This window comes from Necator americanus, chromosome II, assembly GCF_031761385.1.
Source record: "Necator americanus strain Aroian chromosome II, whole genome shotgun sequence".
NCBI classification, from domain to species: Eukaryota; Metazoa; Nematoda; class Chromadorea; order Rhabditida; family Ancylostomatidae; genus Necator; species Necator americanus.
This window is the reverse complement of record NC_087372.1, coordinates 2,558,788-2,582,173: the sequence shown is the minus strand read 5'-3', so window position 1 is coordinate 2,582,173 and position 23,386 is coordinate 2,558,788. Positions and strand designations below refer to the sequence as shown.

Sequence of the window (23,386 nt, the reverse complement as noted above, 5' to 3'; positions counted from 1 at the left end):
TCGGGGCGGCGGTCCTCCTGCGGTGTGTTTGATGTCGCATGGTGTCCAGTCGCCTACGGCTTTGGTCCAACGATTGTCATTGAAACTCACCACGTGTCCGTCCCAACTAATTTTATTTTCCTTCGCATATGCGGCAGCGTCTCTGATCTTCGAACCTCGATGTGGGAGTGAACTTCGAATCCCATCTCCACTTGCGTAAACCGGGTTATTCCTAGCATCACCCTTTCAATTCCACGTTCTACGAGGCTGATCCTCTAAAACAAATCAAAAAAATCCAAGCACAAAAATCCTTAAAGAAGACTCTTCCTTCTGCCTTCTTTTTCATCATTATGAACTTGAAATTATTATGAACTATTATGAACTTCCGCCTTCTTGGATTAATCCCCTCTCATCAATCTGCACTTTCCCTTTTTTTACATCATCGTCTCTAATCCTCTCAACGATTTCTGCTCTCTCATTCTTCTTCGCTTTTTATACATGATTTCGCTATCTTGATTAAAACATGCAAGATTTTAATGTGAATAGTGCACCAAACTAAATAAATAAATGAATAAATAATGTGCGAAATGATATTTTACATGCCAAATGTATTAAGATAAATATCAAATTACTTCTACTTTGAACAGTTAACAGAAGCCACTAAAAGAGAGTAGGTAATACTCTGTACACCAAGGGAAAAGTATGAAATGTTGACTCAAGAATAATATTTGTAGCCATTCCCAGATTTATGGTCTTGTACGGCCGCTTCTTTTCGCTGTCAGTACCTTAATCGAGCTCTGATGATGATCTACACTGATCGATCATGATCAGAAGAAATAAACGTAGTAATTTTTTTGTGAATTTAATATCTACATCCATAACACTAGAGGAGACGTGTACTTTGCTGCATCTGATACACCAGAATGGAGAAATTTGCAGCAATTCTACTTGAAAAGGAACAGAAATACGGAATTAAAATTACTATAAGAAAGAAATGTTCGTATAGGACAGTCCAAATAGGTGAAGAACAGGACACACAAATAAAAGAACGATCAGATCGGAGTCAGACCGATCGACCGCTGTTTTAATAGGAACACAACTTTTTTCTTCTGACACGCACTGACGTGAAATGCTGAAACAGCTAGTAATTTTTTTCTCACGCCCACGTCGGTGAGACGTGTTCGGAGAAACGCCGCTAAACGGTAGCACTTCGCTGATTTCTCGTAATTAGCAGGAATTTCACACGAAAATCTGAAAGTTAATGTCACGATCCCTGAGATTAACGGAATATCTGCATCGGAAATACGGTAGTATGCGGGGAGAGCATAGACCTCGATCCAGAGGAAGTAGAACGCTTCAAATGAGAGAAGAATAATTGAAATGGAATTAAATCAAGCTTTATGGGTAGAATGGCAACAAAATGTCATTTGGAAAAAAAACGGTATTAAACGATACGGATAAATTGGCACTAGTTCGTACAATCTTGTGACTAGTGACCAAGTATGTGCCAACAGTACTAGTACAACTCAAGGATCCGAACAGAATTTCAAGTGAAAAATTCGAAACTATAGCAATTTATTTTTCCCCTAGAAAAAAATGAGTTCAGTCGAAATTAGATGGATCTCGATAAATCACTTCTCTCGATAAATCCTTAAAAAATATACCTTCGTATTTATCCCGTAACCAATTAGAAATAGATGAAAAAATGCCATATGCGTAAATGAATCTAATAGAACTTGGAGCGCTGCCAAGAACCGTATAGTTACATGTTCTTTCCTCCTCTTTTTCCAGATAAAGACTAAGGATAAAGTGTGTTGCGTTAATGAATCCGCTTCGGATGCGCCACAAGATTTACTTAAATTCGGAATCGTATGAAGTTTACGAACAAAAACAACAAGACAAACGAAAAATGTGTCAAGTTGAGGCGTGTCAATGTTTTTTATCCTCATGGCGGTTTCGAACCATCGACCGTGCTGGCACAGCGGACCTCTTACCTACTGCTCTATACCCGCCTTGTTTTTTTTTTTTTCGAAATGGCTTTATTGGAATTGGAGTCACTTGTAACAGGAAAGAAGAGTGTGCAACCAGGTTCGCTTCGATCAAATCTGCGACGAGGTAATACTGAAAATTCGTTCATTTAGGAAAAAAAAACTTCACAATTTATCTAAATCATACTTCTGCTCTCAACGGAAAGAAAAATAAGACCTTTCAGTGCGCATAAACTCTACTTTAATTACGGATATTGATTAATTCAAAAGTGATTGTTACGGTGAGGTTCGGTTTCTATTACTGGAATGCTGTAAAAGTGTCGTGTGTGTATTCGATTTGGTTAAATATGTCAGTTTAAAACCTTTCAATCACTTTTGACCTCAACCACTCCATGAGAATCCCAGAGATTCCGATTTAAAAAAAATTCGCTCAGTCGGATACGGTCAACAAAAACCAAAAATTGAATGATTCCTTACGTTGATTTTGAAAAGAGTAAACATTCCTTGCATCAGCTGAAAGACAGCTGAAAGACTTTTAAAAATGCCACGTAGAAAGAGTTCGAAAAATACAGTACGAAAAAAGCAAATATTTCCTAATCCTCTTTATTTCTTATTATATTTGTTTTAATATTGGAATAAAGATACCGAAATACGTTAACGACCCTCATACGTCATTTTACGTGACTGTACGGAAAATCTAAAAAAGGAACATTTAGTGACTAGGACATGATACTGATTATTTGCTGTTTTCCAAGAAATTTCCTTATCAATATTGGGTTTCTGATGACTAATGACCAAAAATCTGAACAGTAGCACCAAAAAATCAGAAAGTGTCAGGAACTCTTTATCTCCCGGAATGCAAGTTGTCATTTCAGTACAAGTCAAGAAATGTTACTTTTTTTTAGTTTAGAGTTACTTCGGAATATGTACGTCCCCAAAGTAATGCATTGCGGAACTCTAAGTTCTTTATCTACTTGTTTTTTGTCTTAAACTAGTCTAAAATTATTTAAAGAAATATTAGAGAGTTGGAGAAAGATGTAAAAAAAGGAGCGGTCGTTTCGCCTCGAAGAAAAAAAACGGAATCTTTTATGTAAAATCTCTGAAAGGAAGGGACTATATAAATCTTAAAATTTCCACGAATACTATAATTTTCCACAAGTTTATATCATAGTTTCTTTTATTTGATGCTCTTGCTTTAATAATTTTAATAACCACACATATTTTCTACTCTGATAATTGATTTCTGGAGTTTTCAAGAATTATGAGAAACATTGTGTCAGTCCATTTCCGTTCTCAAAAATATTTGTGATTCTTGCAGCCAGATTACAGGATTGATGTTTTCCATGCCGAAGTACGGATAACGATTCTTTTTTTTCCAATGTCTTGATGATTTTCTTAAAGAAAGAAACTCGGTCCCTTTCTCCTTATATTCCCAACCAAAAAAGGCTAGGAATAATAGAAGAGACGGATTTCTTGCAGTAATAAAGTCACTTAATTGACGACTCCGCGAGATAAATTAGTAGCGGATATTGTTTGATCAAATTTTGCACGAATTTTCATTATGCACACCTATTTCCATCCTACGTCCTTTTCTTACCAAAGTTTTCAAATTGCCGATCCTTATAAGATTTCGCCAACGCCGCTAAAATTTAGTTCAAATGAGATAAACATTTCTAGAAAGTCAAATTTCTTTACTCGAAAATTTATTCCTTTTCTGCACAAAAGACGTCAATCTTGTGCAGAAAATAAATCAATTTTCGTTTTTTTTTAACGTATGCACGGAAATTTCACCATGAATACGAAAAAAATGGAGTGCGTGAGTAAATGAAGAAGATATTCAATTCAACGCAAATATGCTGCGGAGTTCATGAGAATTAGCACGTGTTCAAACGAATAGTGTCGGAGCAGAGAAAATAAAATATCAAAAGTAACAAAATTTCTACGGAAATGGTGACCGAAAAAGCGAAAAAATTTCTAAAAATTCGTAGCGGTTGTCTGCGAAACAAGTACTCATAAATAAGAGTGGTAATAGGGGTTGCCGGCGCTAATAGGTAGATGCCGCAGGTGGCTGTCTGAGGTACATAGGTTAAGCTATAAGCTGAACACTTGCGTTCTGGTCTTCTACAAGAAATTTGGGTCACTACAGTCCATTTCTAGCCTATACTCTATGCCCACAACTCTTCCTATTCCAAATCGGGAAATTTGAAACTTTTCGGGCCGGTTTATTTTCTTAGGAACTTTTTGAAAATCTAAAAATCGTCTAGCACCGGCAAAATGAACATTGCTGAAACAGTTGTTCCAGTTTTTACACAACAATAATAATTAGAACTTGCAGACTGTGATCTGAAACAAAAATTATCAGCTACTCTTCAGTCCTGGTCTCGAAATTTGCAGCCATTTTCATTCGCTTTCATAACGTTTTCAGCATCCTCCTAACAGCGCTAACTTTGAACTAGAAGAAGCCATTTTAAGTTAAATTTTGTGAAAAATACATATGTATATGAAAAGTTTGCTCAAACCAACAAACAAATTGAATCTAGGGTTCTGATTGCAAGAAATTCAAAGAAATTTAAATCTTTTTCTACGAAAGCTAAGCGAAATATAATTTGAAGTCACTCCAACCTACGTAGAGACAGTTCAGTAACCTGTTTCAAAGGGATTGAAGAGATTGGGAAGGGGAAAAATTCACTGTACATAAATACGCTTAGCGCGCATTACAATTAGCGCTTATTTAGATGTAGAGCTGATATTATTTTTGAATACAACAAATAGAGAAGAATTACAAAGAAATCAAAATCTCTACTGTTATTCCACCATAATTATTCACTCTAATTCATAATAATCTAGCTAGGACCACTAATAATAAATTAAGAACTTGACCTGTGAGAGGATATGACTTCAAAAGGTGATAAGAATATTAGCATAACCGTTTTGTCATGTCTTCTTAAGAGAAGCTTAAACAGGAATAAAAAACCATTATTCATACAAATATTACAATGCGATAATGGACCGGGGAGAGCAAGAAAAGTAAAAAAAGAAGACTACAATGACACTATTATTGTAACTCCTGCAACGAAGAAAAAGTTCGTAGCTAGTCTAAAAGCAGTTGAGAAAAGAAATTGTTGCACTGGCTTAACAATCCTGAAAAGCGCTGCACGTAAAAACCAAACGGTTTGTAGTCATAGGCCAAACTTAATTTCACGAGTTCAAGAGTGTAACCACCTACGTAGGTAAGTACAAATGAAAATTGACTGAAACAAATATCTTCTAAGGTTCCGAGCACCGAAATAAATGTGCTAGTGAACACGGTAACGTAAAACTGTACATTCCAAGAGTTGGTTGACAAACTGTACATTTCAAGAGTTGGTTGACAAAGTAACACTAGGGAAGGGAGATTTTTGGGGACATTCCCCGCAATCATACATGGTCCGACCCATAAAAGATGCTGGTGAAAGTCTGTGCCTTACCTTCGACCTTTCAATCTTCCTACTGATCCCGAATATCCCACCACAATAATATAAAAATAGACAGCAACAATGGGATTATAAGGAGAATGAGGAAAACTACTTTTAAGATAGGTTTGATAACTAGAATTATTACTTTGAGTCAGTTTTAATTCTCCTATGATGATCCATCCTTTGTGCTCTCCGTGTTCTATGACAAATCCCGTCCATTTACCACATTTCCTATGACAGCGATAGCTGCCGGCCACGCAAATTATGGAAAAAAAACTATTCGAGAATTTTCCACACAAACCTCAACCTAATCCTTACCTCCACAATCTATGTCGAACCCACCACTGGTTACAGAGATCAAAAGTGTTCAAAGCTGTTTATTGGATATCGTGTGTCCCTTCCTTTGACCAGTTTTTTCGACTCTTTTCCGTATTCCGTATGAAAAACATCAATCTTGCCATTTTTTTGGCTGTGAGAATCACAAATATTTTCTTTGAAGAGCGAAAATGGACAGACACAATGTTTCCTATAATTCTCGAAAAGTGCAAAAAAACAATTATCAAATTACAAAATTTGGTTGCTTAAGTTACTCCCTTCTTAGTTTTTATATTTTGCACAACAGTTGATAAAGAATTTCATATTACGGGACACATAATAAATGATTTGTGTGCCTAACAGGAAACTACTCACATATGCAGTTCTTGATGGTCAGTTAATACAAAGAATGAACGCGTTTCTCTGGATCGAATGAGATTTTGTTGCATAGGTGCGAGAGCCAGAGCCGGTGCTCTGACCCCTTCACTTTTAAACGGTTGACGAAATTACCCCTTCACTTTTGGACGGCTATCGAAAGGACCCCCTTCACTTGAGCTGCACCCTATGAGCCGAACCTAATTCACCTGAGGAGGGTGCGGCTTCTCCCTATCGCTCCTATGCTTTGTTGGCAAAGAAATTAGTATCTATAATCACTTACTTCCACTTGTGGAAGTGCGATCAATGTTGGAATACGACGATGCTGGACATTGTTCCTGCTTTTACGAAAAAAAAAACAAAGAACGGAAACAACAAAGAAAAACATTTTCACAAAATAGAATTTTACAAGGGCAGAAAATCATTTTTTAAAAAAAACGTATGTATTATAGTAGCACTAGTGTAAATTAACAAATACAATCTTGATTATGACTACCCGTAAAAATCTCGGATCCATCTTGCAACTAGAAAAATTTTTAGTTATAAAAATTCGCTACAAATTTCTATTGCAAGAAAACAACATATTTTTCGCTAAGCAGAGAATCCCCGTAATTGTCAATTCACTTCTAATCACAATAATTCATAAACCTCTGCTAAACCAGCCAGTCACGTACAAAAACCTCATTCTCATCATAGCAGCGACTGTGCTATACTACACGAGGCACACATCTACAAATTACGGGGAGAATGTAGTTAGGGGGAAGGGGCACACAGTGGCTTCTCGACACTCTAGCTTACTTTTTTCTCGTAGTAACTTTAGCTTGAAAGTCATAGATCCTCCAAGACTAATGCTTAGTTCTTAGGGCCCCGATTGATTTAGGAATTTACTTCGAGAAAGAAAGGGCGCCACTGAGTCCCCCAACTATATTTTACCCCAAATTACTACCGTTTTCTAAAAAAAACGCATGTATGGTCTCTTCGTAAAACAATATTTCTCTTTGTAAATTAGATCCAAGATAATAAGAATTGGTGAAAGAAGTTGACGCGTGCGCCCTCGTTCCAGAATTCCGACCGGACGCCCTAACTTAAGATGAGAGCGTTAAACGACGAATAGTGTCGAGAAGGAAAAAGAATCCGAAAAAAACACACACACGCCGATCTTACCGTAAATGTGATCAGATTATTTATGTCACTCCTGGCCATCGTTGCAACTGCTGAAACGATCGCACAGATGCTTAAACTAACGAAAACTATGAAAAACCTATCTTTAGAACGAACGAGTCCGGGCAGGTTTCTAGTTCCTATTTTGAAATCGATCCCACATTTAAGTAATAGTTATTTTCAAAATCTCAAACATATGTTGAATTTTTTTTAATAAGGTAGTAAAAGAAGTGCAAATTGGCAAATAAATGTGATTTCAAAAAAAAAACATTAGGTAAGTTCTGCTCAAAAACAAAACGAAAAAAAACCAGAATTCAAAAACTCGATAACAATAAATTCCGACGTACGCAAAGATGCGGCAAGAAATCTCACATCGTAAATGTGTGAAGCTTACAATGCTATCCGGTCCAAGGTTATTTTCAGTAATAGTGAATAGTCGTCAATGGGAAGGATGTTAGGATTCAGCGAAAATGATGACAGCTCACTGCCGATTGACTAGCACGTGGTGGAATAACCTGAAAAAGAAGAAAAACAATCAGGAAAAACAGTATACAGTTAAAGATGTGAATTTTAAGTAGATTATTGATAGTTAAAACAGGCAAATCATATGTGTACCAAGATATCGATGTGACTTCTATTAGTAAGCAACAGTAATCAAATATACGTAAAACTAGGCATGATTGGGGACATTTTCGGCCAATTTGCGATCTTACTTTTCTTTAACGTGGATTACAAGTTTTCCATAGAAGTCTAATACGTCATCGTAAGTGGCTGTTATCTCTGTTAAGACGAAGAAGTGTTCTGAGGATTTTTTAGGACTAAAATGCGACTGTTTCTTTAATATAATCCGAAGCAGACAGTTCAAATAATCTTAGAGTTACGCAGTAACTTAGTGAAACTAAATTCTACAGTGAAGAAGGGGTAAAGCTTAGAGTTCGAAAAACCCCCGATTAAAACTATGCCTTATTCTTTCACAGTGTCAATAACAATAAGGATTATGTTATTGGCTAAGAACGTAAATTACGAATCAAAAAATGACAACATGAAAAGATAATAAAATAAAATAATAATAAAATGCAAAATGACTGATGAAAAACAAGGAAACAATAGACGCTAACAGAAAACAAAAAAGGGTTCAATTGTTTTATAGCGAAGATTTCGCACTTCATTCAGTACTCCATGAATTTTAACCTTACTTGGGTCCTACTAAGTTTCAGGAGCAGAAGTCTAAAGAAAACCAACCATTTTTTTGTTAATATCCGCGAAAAAGAAGGTAAGGAACGAGAAACGATCAAAATTCCTTGAAGTAGATTTAGCAAAAACAGTACATGCCCACCATTTGTCACAGTAGCAGCGCTCCTACCACGTGATGCGCTATATCGACAACATATAGTAGGGTCAAAACGAAATGAAACACCGTACTGCTCCGTGAAACGGCGCGTCAAACGTGGCGGCTCGGATCCATGTGGGACCATCGCGAACTGTAGCAATGGGCGGTGCTGGCAGTGGTCCCATACTAACCGCTACGCTCCACCGCGCTGCGCAGCTCCACAGTGCTTCATTTCGTTTTGACCACCATCATTCACTTATTTTTCAATTGTATTCTTCAACAGCACCTATGTAATTACATCCAAAACGTCTTTATTTCGGCAAGCAACTAGATTGAGCAGAAAGCTGTTTCTGCATCAACTTTAGAAGTCTTGGAAGTCGCTGTACGAATTATTCCTTTCACCATTTTTTGTTCTTAACAGGCGATATATAGTCAAAACGACATAAAGTTGAAGTGCAGTTCCAGTCGAAACGCCACGGTGGAGATAGCAGTTGGAATCGAGGTGGGACCATCGCGAACGGCACCAACGAACGGTAGTAGCAGCGGTCCTCACTCGATCCTAACCGCTACGCTCCATCGCGCCGCTTCGAGCGCAACCGCTTACGCAAATGCAATGCTGTACTTCACGTCCTTCTAACTGTACTATGCCTATACTAATGCCCAGAGCGAAACACTACATACGTGCCTTGAATTCTGACTCTTCGTAATTTCGCTCTGATTACTAATTGGCCGGATCATCGAAATCATCGAAATCCAAGGTAGAATTTGAGAAAACATTCATTTCACTCATTCATTAAGGTTAACCCAACGGCTTTCCTTAGGGCTAGCAACTTGGAAATACAAATAGAAAATATGTGAATAAAAGTCGTTACATGCATGCTTGCTAATCTTGGATTGTTGAGCCATTCTGAAAGCCATTTTCGGTTCCTTTTTTTCTTTCGAAGTAATATATGCTGTGACTTAGCTGTTCACTTTTGGTGGGTTTGTTTGGAAAGTTTGGTAAGGTTAAATGTTCCAAAACCCCAACGACTACGAATTGCAGTAAAACTCGTTGGCGCAGTGGATTGTTACGCTTGTAACGTTATCCTTTATCTAAAACAGTAGTAGTTCCAGATTTGTCTTCTTTTTTTTCTTAGTAGCTTTAGCCTACATGTCACGGTGCTCCTAAGACTAATGCCTAAGTTATAGGGCTCCGATACAGTTATGGAGAGGTGGGTGATTCCGTCCATTTCTTGCTAATTGTCGTAAAAAACGGCCCGGTAGATACGCCTTCGAGCGTTATCTTTCTTTTATTATTTTCTATGAGTCGGAGCACGAGCATCCAAACACAGTTCGATCTTGTCACCTCAGAGTGTGAGGGAAGTTCCCCATATGTTGACGACAATACGAGCGATGGATGGGTCGTATGCATTTGGGCTGCTCGTGGAGTTTCACACGCGCGGGAATACATGTGATTGTGTTCCGCCGCTGCCACTTCGTAAAACTCGCTATATAGCAGGTGTCAGAAAGGAAACCAAATTTAATATAAATTTTATAAAATGTCACGAGCGAAGCAAGGACGAAAACCAACCATATTTGCAAACGTCTCAACAACAAATACTTCAACAAAAAACAGTAACAACAATGGCATAAAGGAAAGAAAATAAGAATAAGTCGACAAGCACTACGTCACCTATCTGTCAATTCTTTAGCCATAAAACTATACAACTCAGCATTAATTCTTTTCAATTTTTGGATTTCCTTTTGTTGTTTTTCTATTAATGCTCTGTCCTCCTTGGATGTAGTCCCTGAACCAATTATTTTAAATAAGAACGTATGCCCACAACAACCTAATTTCCAGCCTACTTACCGTTTGAAACTTCACGTGACTCATCCACAATTTCAATAGCATCCTCATCCAACACAACTATATCAGGATCTTCATCTTCTTCCGACTTTTGCAACTTCTTTTTCTTCTTCAATTTCGCCTTCTCCTTTTTGTGGGTTTTTTGTGCATTCTGAAATTTGGAGCAGCACTAGCTTCAATGAAAAAAGAAAGCCTTGAAAGGAAATTTGAAATTAACATTCTATTGTTCTGAAAAATAAAAATATATGTATCGTATTCTAGAGAAGCAGACAAAAATGTAAGTACGGTGCAGCTACTTATTTCGTGAACTACAAATTTCGACGAATTTTTCACCCATTCCAAACCAAACTGCCCTGCCGCTAGGCAAAATTGTGGTCGAGCAATTTGAAGAAGTGAAGTTATCCACTGATACAGGGTCAGTGCTAATATAATCCAAAGAACTATGGGTTAAGAAACAAGAGGTTCGGGAAATAAGGATTATGAAGAAGCTGTGTGACAACCACATGAACATACAAAAACGCGGAGCTGTTCAGCTTTGACAAGAAGCCCAAAACCCTCTAAGTACTCATTTTTAGTTATCTGCACTCTACCAATTAGGTGAACAGCTATGAACGAGTTGAGAAAAATAAAGTACAATAAAAAATATTTGCGTGATCTGAAGAAGAAGTCAAAGACGGAAGGATAACCAAAAAACAAGAATGAATAACACATATTAAAGTGTACCTCTTCAGATTCCTGCATTAAACTCGATAAAAGATGGTCCACCTCGTCATGCCAGAAATCCTATAATTAATCACAATCTAAATCAAAAATCTTGAAGAGAATTACAGTGAAAATTCGAATTAAATGATAGCACAGGTTCAACAGCCACATTCAAATTATCTGCTCCGGTACCAAGAAAACTAGAACTTGCTCTAAGATTTGAACAATAAAGTACTGGCTTTCTGCAAATTTCGAGGAAAATAATATTCTTGGAAACAATAGTAAATAGGTTCTACGCTTCTAGTATTCTTTTCTGAACTTAAACCTACCTTATTAGCATACTTCCCATCATGAGGTCTCATCCATATCTTTTCACCTTTACACGTATTACGTTGCAAATCAAAGCAAGGATGTGTAGACATGTGTTCGGAGGCGGAAATACTTGGCCAGTTCGGAATAAATCGAAGTGAAGAAATCGGGCTACGCATAGATGATACCTCAAAAAAAGTTTTTCGTAATAATCGTGGATAATCTATCAAGCCGTTCAAAAATAAAGCTACCTTCAGACATTGTCGACTAACAATTTCCCATATACAGTATTTCCCTGCAGAATCACCAGATGCCAATAAAGATCCGTCACCATTAACCGACAACGCCGTTATTTCATCGCAGTGACCGTTGAATATCGGCACTTTCTCATTCTTCTCATCAGTAACTTGTACAAGAGTTTCACGCTGATCATCCTATAGACAGAAATATAAAAATATAATAATATGATGATACTCATGCATCAGAGAGTCAGAGAGATCAAAGATCGTAGAAATTAAGTTAAAGAATTTAATAAGCAATTTTATGTAAAAACAACAAGCGAATACGGAAGAGAGCAAAATACGAATTGATGAGCAATATGGTAGTAGGGTCATAACGACATGAAACTCGATGCAGTTTCGTAAGCGATTGTGTTTGAAGCAACCCGGTGGATGTAACGTTTGGGATCGAGGTGGACCATCGCACACAGAAGTTATGAGTGATGCTAGCAAGGGTATCCGCTCGATCCTAGCCGCTATGTTCCACCGCACCGCTTACGTAACTGGACAAAGCCTCATGTCGTTTTGATCAGACAGTACATTCCTTGATTTGAATGATTTACCAAAGTTTCGTTTAGCAGACAGAATGATCTCTGCATGTCTCAAGTAAGCAAACGATAAACTATACCAAAATGAACTTACTACGGCATAAAGATTTATCTGAGCAATATTTCCTGTGTCGCAGCCCAGAAATAACCTCGATTCGGCCGGATCCAGGACGCAAGCAGTTAGAGGACGATCTGCGGAAACCTTTAAAGATTTCGCTGCAAAAGTAAACACACAGACAAAGACAAAAACTATGAGAACTTCCACTCACTTTAAATAGAACTTCATCAAGCGACACAGAATGGATAAGGGCTACGTGATCCAAACCACAACTAGCAACACGTGGATTTGATCCATGACTGACTGAAAGGCCTCGCACTGGTAAAGTATGAGCTCTCCACTTTCGTAATGGCTCAATACTCGGATTTCGATCCTGAGAAGTTATGCTAAAATGGGACATTTACACACTGAAATATGTGATAAACATTAGTCAGTTAGTTTCGTGATTCGCAAAATGTGACGAATTTTTTTTACAAGTATTACTCCGCTGAAGGATTCAGTACCTTTCAACCAATTGGAACAACTAAATGCTAACGAAATATTGAGCGATATAAAAAGGAACATATGTCATTTCTGGTGATGGAGCTGAGAGGAAAAAAGTCGCTATCTTCAAAAACGGGTCGATCAAGTTCAATTACCCAAGAAAATTCTGCACAATAAACAGATCAAAACTAGCTCAAGTGCAGTATAACATGGATGAAACGCTTTAGTGAAGGGTTGCATTAATATGGCACGAATAAGTATACAATTAACCAAAAATCACTTCAGAAATGGAAACTTACTCGGAAATCAAGTAGCAACTAATGTTTCCATCTGCTGAAGCTGTGAACAATACAGATTCGTCTGCTGATAATGCTATCCGTGTTATCCGTTGATAATGGATATCCACTGCTGCCAAAAGCTCTCCGCTGGACAACTGAAAATGCCTTCTCAGAAAAAAAAAAGCTTGAGTATTTAGAAAGAAGAACAAAGAAATCCAAAAATCCCTCGCAGGAAGATATTTCTAAGAAAATTTCGATAGGAGTTAAATACGATTTCAATTGCGAAAAAGCAGACAATTTTCCTCAGAAATCTTGATTTGTGTGGTAAAAAGAGTTTATATACTACCCCACAATAACTTGATATTGATGAATTACAAAGTGATGCTGAAACGTTGAGCCATAGATAGTTTTAATAAGGGACAAGCATGATCAGTTAGTTTTAGTATGTATAAACGAATACAACGTCTTTTCCAAGTAATATGAAGCAAAATAAGCTTCATATTAATAATAAATGCAAAGCAAAAAGAAAAAAAAACTGCAATCAAAAAGTTCGTCAAATGATGACTGATAAATGATTTACGGAACAGATTTTTAAAAAAAAACTTACAAGCCATATAAACAGCTGGGTTCCTACAGCAGCAAACAACAAAGAGCCATCTTTGTTTGTACAAAAAGCGGCCACCACACCGCTCACTACGGATTTCTGGTGGTATCGGTCACGAGGATGAACGGCCAAAGCATGAATAAGAGGTCTATCCTTGATGGAAACAACAAGATGATCACCGCTAACACCTGTACAAGCGAAAAGCAACATTCATCGAGAAGAGAACTTTACATCTTTCAACAGAAAAAAATTACCTAAGGGTTCTACAAGACCAACAGCAGCTCCTTGCAATTCTGAACCTTTATAACTCCATGAAGCGACACCAGTTCGAGGGTCTACGATGATCACAGAGAATGGATCACTGCCAGAACTCCCAACAAGCAACTTCTGAATTGTGCTTCTAATGCTCAAGAAATCGTACACTATTAACTGCTCAAACAAAACTGCAAGACACTATTACCATTACATTTTCTTTCTATTGGAAACGATTAAATGTTGATAAACAGCCAAATCAATCATTTATTTTCATTCGTAACGACTTGAAAAGACTACAAAAAAAAGCACAATTCTAACGCCTCTGAAATGTCATGGCTTTTCACGATTCTGCTGTAGCGAAACACGAAGGAAACAAATAAGTACTATAAGTTGTCCTAAAGTAGTTCGATTACAAGAACAACACAGATTCATGAACACTTAGTCGTTCACAATTTATTCATTTTTTCATGGGAAAAAGTCTCGATGTTAGAATCTGAACAGAAAAGCAAACAAACCTCTAACATTTCTTAGCAGTTTCAGTTCACATTAGTAGGAAAACAGGACTGTAGGAAGCTTTTGACTCTGTGCGCCTTGTACAATCTCCTGGAGAGAAAAAAAAGAATAAGAAAGAAGAAGGAAACAGTACGACTTCTACTGCATCCAAGGACGTAACTAGTAGATACTCTTTGTAAAGATCCCTCACACTAACAACCTTAATTGTTTATCAAAATAAAAACAGGTTCTTCAGAGAAGAGAATCAGAGAGGCAGCAAATACTCGACGGATTGTGCCCGGTCGACAATTTCCGTCGTCTATTTGAATGTGTGTCTGTAGCTGCGACTTCTGCACAACGTTCACGAGCATGTCACCGCAATCACCGGGCCTCATTCGTCCATGAACTCCTCGGACGAGAGTGGTATATGTTCCCGGGCGACATTTTTTGAATTGGGATGGAATATGTAAACAAATCTGTCATCATTTATTTGTTTATTTGTTTCCTTTCAAACGCCTTATTTAACTACAGTAAGCATTCAGACGCTACATTACCTCAAAGAACAACTCATGTGTTGGAAATGGTAACGGAACAACTCACCTCCTTCCGCGCATCTATGAATTGCAAATGTTTTTGTTAGGGACGTTAGAGGCCTGCTCCGTAGGTCAACCTCGCCCCCTCCCTCCGTGCCCCCAGCAGATTTGTTGATCTACGGGAATTATTCCTCTGTGATTCCTCAGTGCCTTCGGATCCATTCTGATTGTTCTACTTCACTCGTTATTCATGAGATACCCATCCCGAGATCCATTAACCCTTTTCACTCCTGAACTCAGTTCATTTTAATAGTCCGTAGACAGCATAATTTTATTTCCCGTGTTCTATTTCTGGAATCGCCAGTACATATTGTGTGCCCCATTCCACGTATTGTGTGCCTCATTATTTCCATTAAAGGCATCATCCCACGAATCTGACGTAATATGGATTTCCGATGGTTAAAGACTGCACGGGATCGTAGATTGCAGAAACGAGTGAGATCCCGCTCATTTCTTGCTAATCGCCGTAAAAAAAAACGGCCTGGAAGATGCGGCTTCGAGCGTTCCGGGGCGCTATTTTCTACAGAGAGTTCGATTGGAGCGCGCCAGCCTCGTACACATGCCGCATCTTCCGAGCTAATTAGGAAGAAATGGACGGAATCACCCTCTTCCCCACAATCTACGAACCCGTGTAGGCATAACCCACCCAGATTCGTGGGGTGATGCCCTTAAGTGTCAATGCAATCCTCTCAGAGAAGAATAACGAGGAGATAAGATGTTGAAATGAGGGGGTGTGGCAAAGTCGCTAAGAAGTTTCGCACGTCTCCACGATCGATCGAAGGTTCGAATCTGTCCCAGTGCCAACCAATCTTTTCATCCGTGTCGATAAATTGTTACCAGACTTGTCTGGGAGGATAAAAACACTGACTTGACGCATCCGGTAGCCCCCGCAAGTCATTGTATAGGCCAGGGACACGTTCGTAAAACCTCAAACGTTTCTGAATTAAAGTGAACGCGGTGGCGCATCCGGAAGCGGATTGATTGACGCCAGAAACTTTATCTTTCATCCTTTATACTGTAAACTACTAATTACATGACAATCTATGAACATCAATTAATTCTTATTTGTTATTTTTTTCCCCGGTACCATCGCATCCGACTGTTAAATTTCATTTACTGTGATTTTCATGTCAAGTTCAGTTAATAATAGTGTGTTATTATTAGGGTAACCGTCCAATTAACCGACCAATTAATTAATTCCTCACTACCTTGTTAAAAAAGGCATATTTTATGGAATATTCCGGTCATATACGAATAAATTTACAAAGTTTATATACATTTTAATAATGAACGAGAATGATATAGTCTAAAACTTCTTTTTTTCTCCTGACGAAATGTTCTGATTCCCTGCCTGAAATTGCACTTTCACTGTAATTTCAGGTAGTTTAGTGGAAGCGGATGGTCGTTTCCGTAAAGCTTTTCGTAGTCGTGGCTGAAACGCGAACATCACACATGGATTAGCCATCGAATTTAACGTTGATATGATCATTGTCAGATATTGTGCTGTATTTCCACCATTTATAACTGCCGGGATCACATAAAAACATGCACTGCTAGCGAATTGTATTGCGGATATCAACGAGCATTGCATCACCTGAAATAAGTGACGTTAAGTACCCATTAAAACGAGAAAAAAAAACAGCTCCACAGAAATCTGAGTCAAACGTCAAATGAGATCATGCATTTCATTCTCTAATTTTATCTCCAATTCTGATATCTACAGCCTGATTGAATAAACGGGAAACGATTCCATGACGGATGAGAAAGGTGATGTGGTAAATACGTCCCGTATATGAGTAATAGGATGAAAAATAGATTTGTGCAAATTCAACTACTATCCACATTTTCTAATAGATGTTTCAAAAAAAAAAACTGCGCTCCAGATATGGTTTTAGAGAATTACCATAATTTTATGAATAATGGAACCAGGACCGCTTCACCTACCAAATTCACTGCCTTTTTCCTTTCACTTGAACGAACAACATCCCTGAATGGTTTTCGTAGAAACAATATTTTGGCGTATATAGCACAATATAAAATAATAGTAATTCCAGGAAGTGAAAAGTTCAGATAATACATGAATGGTCGATAAAAACCGCATTCACTGAAAAAATGAGAAAAAAAAAACTATTGTCGGGTGTCAAAACGACATGAAGTACGTTGCAGTTACGTAAGCGTCTGCGCTCGAAGCGGTGCGGAGAAGCGTAGCGGTCAGGATCGTGAGGGAACCGTTTCGCTAGCACCACTCATCGCTGTGGTTCGCATGTAGTCGCTTACCGTCGCAGCTGCGACGAGCATCATGTCGTTTTGACCCGATTATATGTTTCTTTCAGGAAAAAAAAGCTTTAAAAAAGTGAACCACACCGTATTCTACACTGTTTATAGTTTAACGCATACCTGCAATCGTAAGTGTAGGTGAGCGTGAACGGATCTGTTCTAGCGTAACATCCAACAATGTTCATATGAACAGTTAGGAAAATCGATGTGAGCCAAGGAATTGCAGGAAACCACGAAAACAGACGCAGTCGTTTAGCAGCAGTAGGGACATGGACCTTAAAATACGAAATAATATGTAAAAACGATTTTTTAGAAAGGTGATAAGAGAAGACGGATCCAGTTCCTATCAGATTTTAGTCTCATTGATTCTTCGAAATATTGCTGTTACTGCGACGCGACTGCACTACGCTTTTACGTTGTTTGTTAACTCTTTCCTCGAGAGACCGCTGGCCGCTCAGCGCAACCGCGTCGCATGATAGAGTTATAGGCTGGGGGACAAAAAACGTGGTAACGACTATGGCTATGACTTACATTTTGAAACCAGAACAATATAAAACGATCAACGGCTATCGTTGTCGTCGTGAAACTCAGCGCTAAAAATCCAAACACATCGAAAACTGTTAGGATTGTGTTCAGCGGATCATCAATAAGTAGACCAAATAATGCGGTTGGAATTAGAATGCTACAGTTTGTTAGTAAATATGACAATGCAGCAGTGACCAAACTAATCACATGCCAACGAAATATTCCATCAAAAGTCGATTTTTTACGATGACATAGGCATCCGAGCGTAAAATTGAGTATAAACGAAATAATTGTGATTATCAGCAGTAAGAAGCCGACAAGCACACGTTGCGTAGTGTCTAAGTATTGCGGATGAGCGTTCCAGAGGCATTGCAAAACGGATGTGTTCATTTCTGGAAAAAAATGGTATACATTAGGCGATATTCTGCACTTTGACAATCACAACATGCACGTCGGCGGACCATTATCGACTTAGGCTTTGACCACCTTGATCGGGATGTTGAATTGTTTTGTAAAAAAAATAAGAAATGTGCTCATTTTGTGGTGTTGAGCGGAAAATGGAAGAATCTCAAAAGGAAATGCCCATTTTGTTGTGTTGCACGGAAAAAGAAAAAATTGAAAAGCGAATCGCACTATTTTTCCCCATGATATTAATTCTTTAACTCAAACAAAATGAGAATGAATGAAAAAATAGAACAAGGAGAAAGAAAAAGGAAAAAGACAGGGAAAAAATTAGACAAATGGTCTGGTGACAACTATCGAGCCAAATTAATCGCACAAATTTTTTCCTTTTATTTTTCTAGAAGTTCATTCTAAAAACGAGATTTAGTGGGTTCGGTTTCTTGTAAGCTCTGTCAAAAATAAGGCATATACGGTGAAAAATTGTTATAAAAAAGTAAATTAATTAATTTTAAAAAAATTAAAATTAAAACTAGTTCAAATTACGTAATTTATTTTGAGTTCATTTCGAAGGAAAGAAAAAGAGTCAGTTCAAAACAGTAAAAAATAATTATTAGCGGATGTGAACCATTTGTGGATCACTGTGACATTAAAATATTTGTGCTAGATGTCTGTCTTATCCTGAAATGGAGAAAATGCCGACACTAGACAACCACAAAACCTTTGGAAGAACAGTTTGAGTTTTTTTTTCTAAATTTTTCTTTTTCAGTTTTATCTTTTTAGTTCTTTTTTTTTTGAATTTCTGAGGTATATGCGATGATGCTCATTTCGATAGAAGTTTAGAAAGTACTAGAAAATGACTGAAACTTTGTGATCTTATCACTGGAACTTGGAACCGTGCGCTTATTCCAAACTATAGATTGAAATAAACAGGTTTTCTACCTGCTGAGTCCTACTTATTTTCAAATACTAACAGGTTTTCCTCGGAGGAATTAAATTAATTGTTTGTCAGAGACGGAGCTTTTACTGCATAATATACATCGTTATTAGCATCACAGAAGAAAAAATAAATAAAAAAAAAGTAAAGAAAAGAAGAAAAATAATCAGAACAAAAAAAATTATTATTCATTGGTTTCCTATCTTCCTGAGAAAAAAACCTCAATAAAAAGGATTCTGCAGATTCGCACCAATCTCTTCAGTGTTTTTCTTCAAGTCCAATATAAACTAAAGGATAAAAAGGATAAAGTCACTGGCGTATCAATCCACTCGGGATGCGCCAAAGCGTTTTACTGGAATTCATAATCGTTGAGGTTTACGAACGTGTAACTGGCCTATACAATGACTTGCGGGGGCCAGCCGATGATCAAGTCAGTGTTTTTATCCTCCCAGACAAGTCTGGTACCAATTTATCGACCCCGGAGGGATGAAGGGCTTGGTTTGCACTAGAGCGGTTTTGAACCCTCGACCGCGTGGCTACAACGGACCTCTAACCGTCTGCGCCACGCCACAGTTTTAAATAGTCAAAAAGGCGGCTATGGAACTATTTAGGTTCACGGATATACCACACCAATCCATAGCTCCGCTCATTTTTACAAAAAAAGATTACAATTTATCACATTATTATTTACTTGAAAAGAATCATCTTCTACCCAAAGTAAGTCAGTGTAGAGCCCAAACTCTACTGAAAAGTAAACGAAGATGAAAGAGAAATGGTAGGATCAACTGCTACAAGAACGAAAAGGTATTATTGGAGAGGAGGGTTAGACAGGTGTAGTCTAGGAATGAGAATAAAAGAAAGAAATAAAAATTAGAAAAAAATAAAAGAAGGTAATGAGAAGAAATTCTACTGGAACCGCCACTTAATCTGAGCCAAAAACCTCTACTAAATAATTTTCCGACGATTTTCACATAGCTACAGCGAATCAGTTTGGGAATCATTGTTAGAATTTTCCTAACGGACCCTCCCCTCGGTTGATAGCACGCAGCGGACAGCTAGTCGAGTTACGGTACGGGGGCGTGTCGTCCGAAGATCTTACGTCGCGGGGACCACGCCGATTCCGAGCAACAGCTGTTTTTGTGATCTTGAAGGAATAAGAAAGAAATGAAAGGATGAATCGCATGTGTTAGTGGATTATGCAGTGAGAAAAGACAGAAGAACAACTCCTGAAACAAAAGCCAAATAATAGGTGATTACGATAACGCGCTGAACTCCCCGTAGCTCTCTTCTTTTTGCTTCTTATGCTTTTTTTTGTCGTTTCGCATGATAATGCATGTATAGGATCGTTGTAGTCTTATCGACTTCCTTTTTGGTTCGTCATTTGTTCTTTTAGACTCCTTTACAAACCTATTTTCCAGGAATTCCATTTCTATAATGTTTGTTTTTCTGTAATTCTACAAGATTGGCATTACAGAATCCGTCTTTGAAGAAGGCTAGCGCAGTTACAGAAAAAAATAAAACAAAGATTAAATCCTTACAAACAAAGAACTCAGATTGGTCCTGGGAGGAAAACAAAAGACGAAAGTTAAAAGATCTTGTTAGAACTACAAGATCCTAATCCTGCTCACTTATACAAAAACAAAAAACTATGAAAAGCAAAAAGAAATGAGGTCTCATCAAATTACGAAGTTCACGACAAAAAAAACATAGAAAATCAACAGAAAACACCGTAATCAAGCAAAAAGAATGGAGAACTACCGTAAAGAGAAGAAATGAGTACCGATGAGCTTGTCGTGCGCCGCGCTAACACAACAATAAGCTCATTCACCCCTCGGTTTAGTGTTACAACTAAAAAATGTCCAAAATCACTAATCCAGTACTAAACTACTCCGGAGGGAGTGTGTTTTACAAAAATAAGTTACTGTAGATCAATTTATTTGCATCTCCGCACCGTCGCACACTACTTCGGCGCATGTCGGGCAGTTGACTACGGCTGATTATCTCGAGTGGATAATAGGTGAAGGGCAAAGTGCATCGCATTGATCAATCCCTACGCGGACGCCCCTACGCGTTCGATTCTAACGAGGATTCGTTTGAGGTTGTTCATGAACGCGTGCACAGCCGTACAATGACTTGTGGGGGCGGCCCATACGCCAATTCAGCGTTTTTGTCCTCGCAGACGAGTCTGGCGCATGCGGCTCAGAACGCTCTCGAAGCCGCGCGGTAGAGGTTAACGGTTAGGATCGAGGTGGGACCCTTGCTAGCACTACTCACCACTGCAATTCGCGGCAGTCCCATCTCAATCCCAACCGCTAACTTCACCGTGTAGGAGAGCAACCGCTTGCGAAACCGTAACCTACACCGAGCTTCACGTCGTTTTGATCTGAATGTACCAATTTAATCCTGAAACAATGGCTGGCCTGCTCCATTGGTTTGGCTGGCACTAGAGCCGTTTCGAACTGTCGATCGTGTAGTCGAACCTATTACTTACTGCGCTACTCCTGCCCAAGAAACTCGACGTACCCATGCGAAAACATTTGCATGGTACTCGTCTACGAAGGCGCAACCAACATTGCATTCGTGCCTGCGCCGCCTAACTTTGGTTTAAAGGTATCATCCCAAAATCTGAGGTGGTACGGATTTCAGGTGGAGTATTCGTATACGGGATGGGAGACTATGGAGAGGGGGGTTTCTTCCTAATTGCCGTAAAAACCGGCCCGGAAGATGCTCCGCGTGCACAAGGCTGGCGCGCTCCAATCGAACTCTTTGTAGAAAATAGTGCGCCTGAACGCTCGAAGCCGTATCTTCATTGCCGTTTTCTACGGCAATTAGGAACAAATGGACGGAATCACCTTTCTCTCAATAATCTACGATTCCCTATACGAATACTCCACCGAAAATCCGTACCACCCCAGATTCGTGGGGTGATGCCTTTAAGCTGCGTTTGGGCTTGCGCCGCTCTACGTCCGAGCAGTGAACTCGCTTCGCGAGGTGTGCGCAATGTGTGTTAATTTTAATGAATTCCAACACGTGAACAAGTAAAAATGCCTTAATGTCAACGAGAAGTGTAATTGGATGAGTCTACAAGTGGATGACACCCTGCTCCAGGACCTTAGCTACCCAAAGTTCAAATGTGCTGCCACCCATTCATTCAGCCTCGTAAGCTAATCGTTTTCTCTTCAGAACATATAAAAAAAAGCAGTACACCAGAAGAATATAACAAAAATATGCCTACAAATGTCACCGTTTAGTATATGATGAATGTTCTGAAGCGTTTTTCTACGAAGAATTAGTAGGAGTGAGCGGGTAAGCTCTCCAGATGAACTCAAAACGATCGAAAATCATCCTATTTCTTGAGGAAATGTGAAGAAATTGACACTATTCGTTCCGCTTTCAATCCTTTAAATCATTCTTTGATGAAGGGGAAAACTATTTAAAGACGATAATTGTTATATGTAGTTCTGGAAATTTGCACAAAAATCATCTATAACTGGTCTTTAAATAGTTTTTTTCCAAAAGAATAAACTGAAAAAGATTATTATTATACGACTTATAATACACCATCATCAGGAAGTCGGCAACCGTTGTTCCACGAACGTATTACTTTGTATAGCGGCTAATGAACGAGAAGTTAGACGTTAACTAACCGTGAAACACTCATCAGGTGTGGAATTATTTTAGTCATCAAACAAAATCTTAGGATTTTAGAAAAAAAAATCCGAGTCAAACATAGTGTAAGCATTGGAAGTGCATTTGTCACACTGCCCAGCTGTTCTGACTATTTTCGTCTCCTTTGACCCTTCAACAAAAAAAAATCATGTTGCGGAATTATGTTGCAGAAAATGTCTAAACCTTCACAATTTTCTTGTTTGACCGTTCGTGCAGGGTCCCAATAAGTGCCCGCATGCAGGGTCCCAATAAATGGGTTAAAACGAACTTTCAAAAGATGAATCTGAATTATGGGAAATCTTGTTCTGAATTGAAGGGAAAATCTCTTTAGAGCACCAAGTCACCTTGTATAGATGAAGAACCACATATTTTTTCTATCACAAACTGTTTTATCAGTACTTTTTAATTCAAGGAAATGTGACAAAAACTGTGCTTCAATTCTGGTACTGCTTTTTTTTTCTTCTTCTCATTGACGTTTCTTAATGAATAAATTAATGAATTTCCCGGGAATGGCAGGGTGAATTTTCCGA

General features: G+C 38.3%; 2 protein-coding genes across 2 annotated transcripts; both read right to left on the bottom strand.

Annotated features, from left to right (window-relative positions):
• Nucleotides 1-10,271: 10,271 nt before the first annotated feature.
• RB195_016676 (uncharacterized protein) lies at nt 10,272-14,488 on the bottom strand (the record flags this gene model as incomplete). Its single annotated transcript, XM_064183311.1, has 11 exons — nt 10,272-10,390; nt 10,453-10,600; nt 11,173-11,232; nt 11,481-11,648; nt 11,712-11,894; nt 12,381-12,488; nt 12,556-12,730; nt 13,127-13,260; nt 13,713-13,897; nt 13,964-14,096; nt 14,480-14,488. The coding sequence occupies 11 exons, from the start codon at nt 14,486-14,488 to the stop codon at nt 10,272-10,274; spliced, it is 1,422 nt and encodes a 473-aa protein (XP_064039192.1).
• Nucleotides 14,489-16,355: 1,867 nt separating this feature from the next.
• On the bottom strand, nt 16,356-21,765 carry RB195_016675 (uncharacterized protein; the record flags this gene model as incomplete). Its single annotated transcript, XM_013451047.2, has 5 exons — nt 16,356-16,643; nt 16,994-17,153; nt 17,447-17,601; nt 17,858-17,919; nt 21,711-21,765. 5 exons carry the CDS (start codon nt 21,763-21,765, stop codon nt 16,356-16,358), a joined length of 720 nt encoding a protein of 239 aa, XP_013306501.2.
• Nucleotides 21,766-23,386: the final 1,621 nt, after the last annotated feature.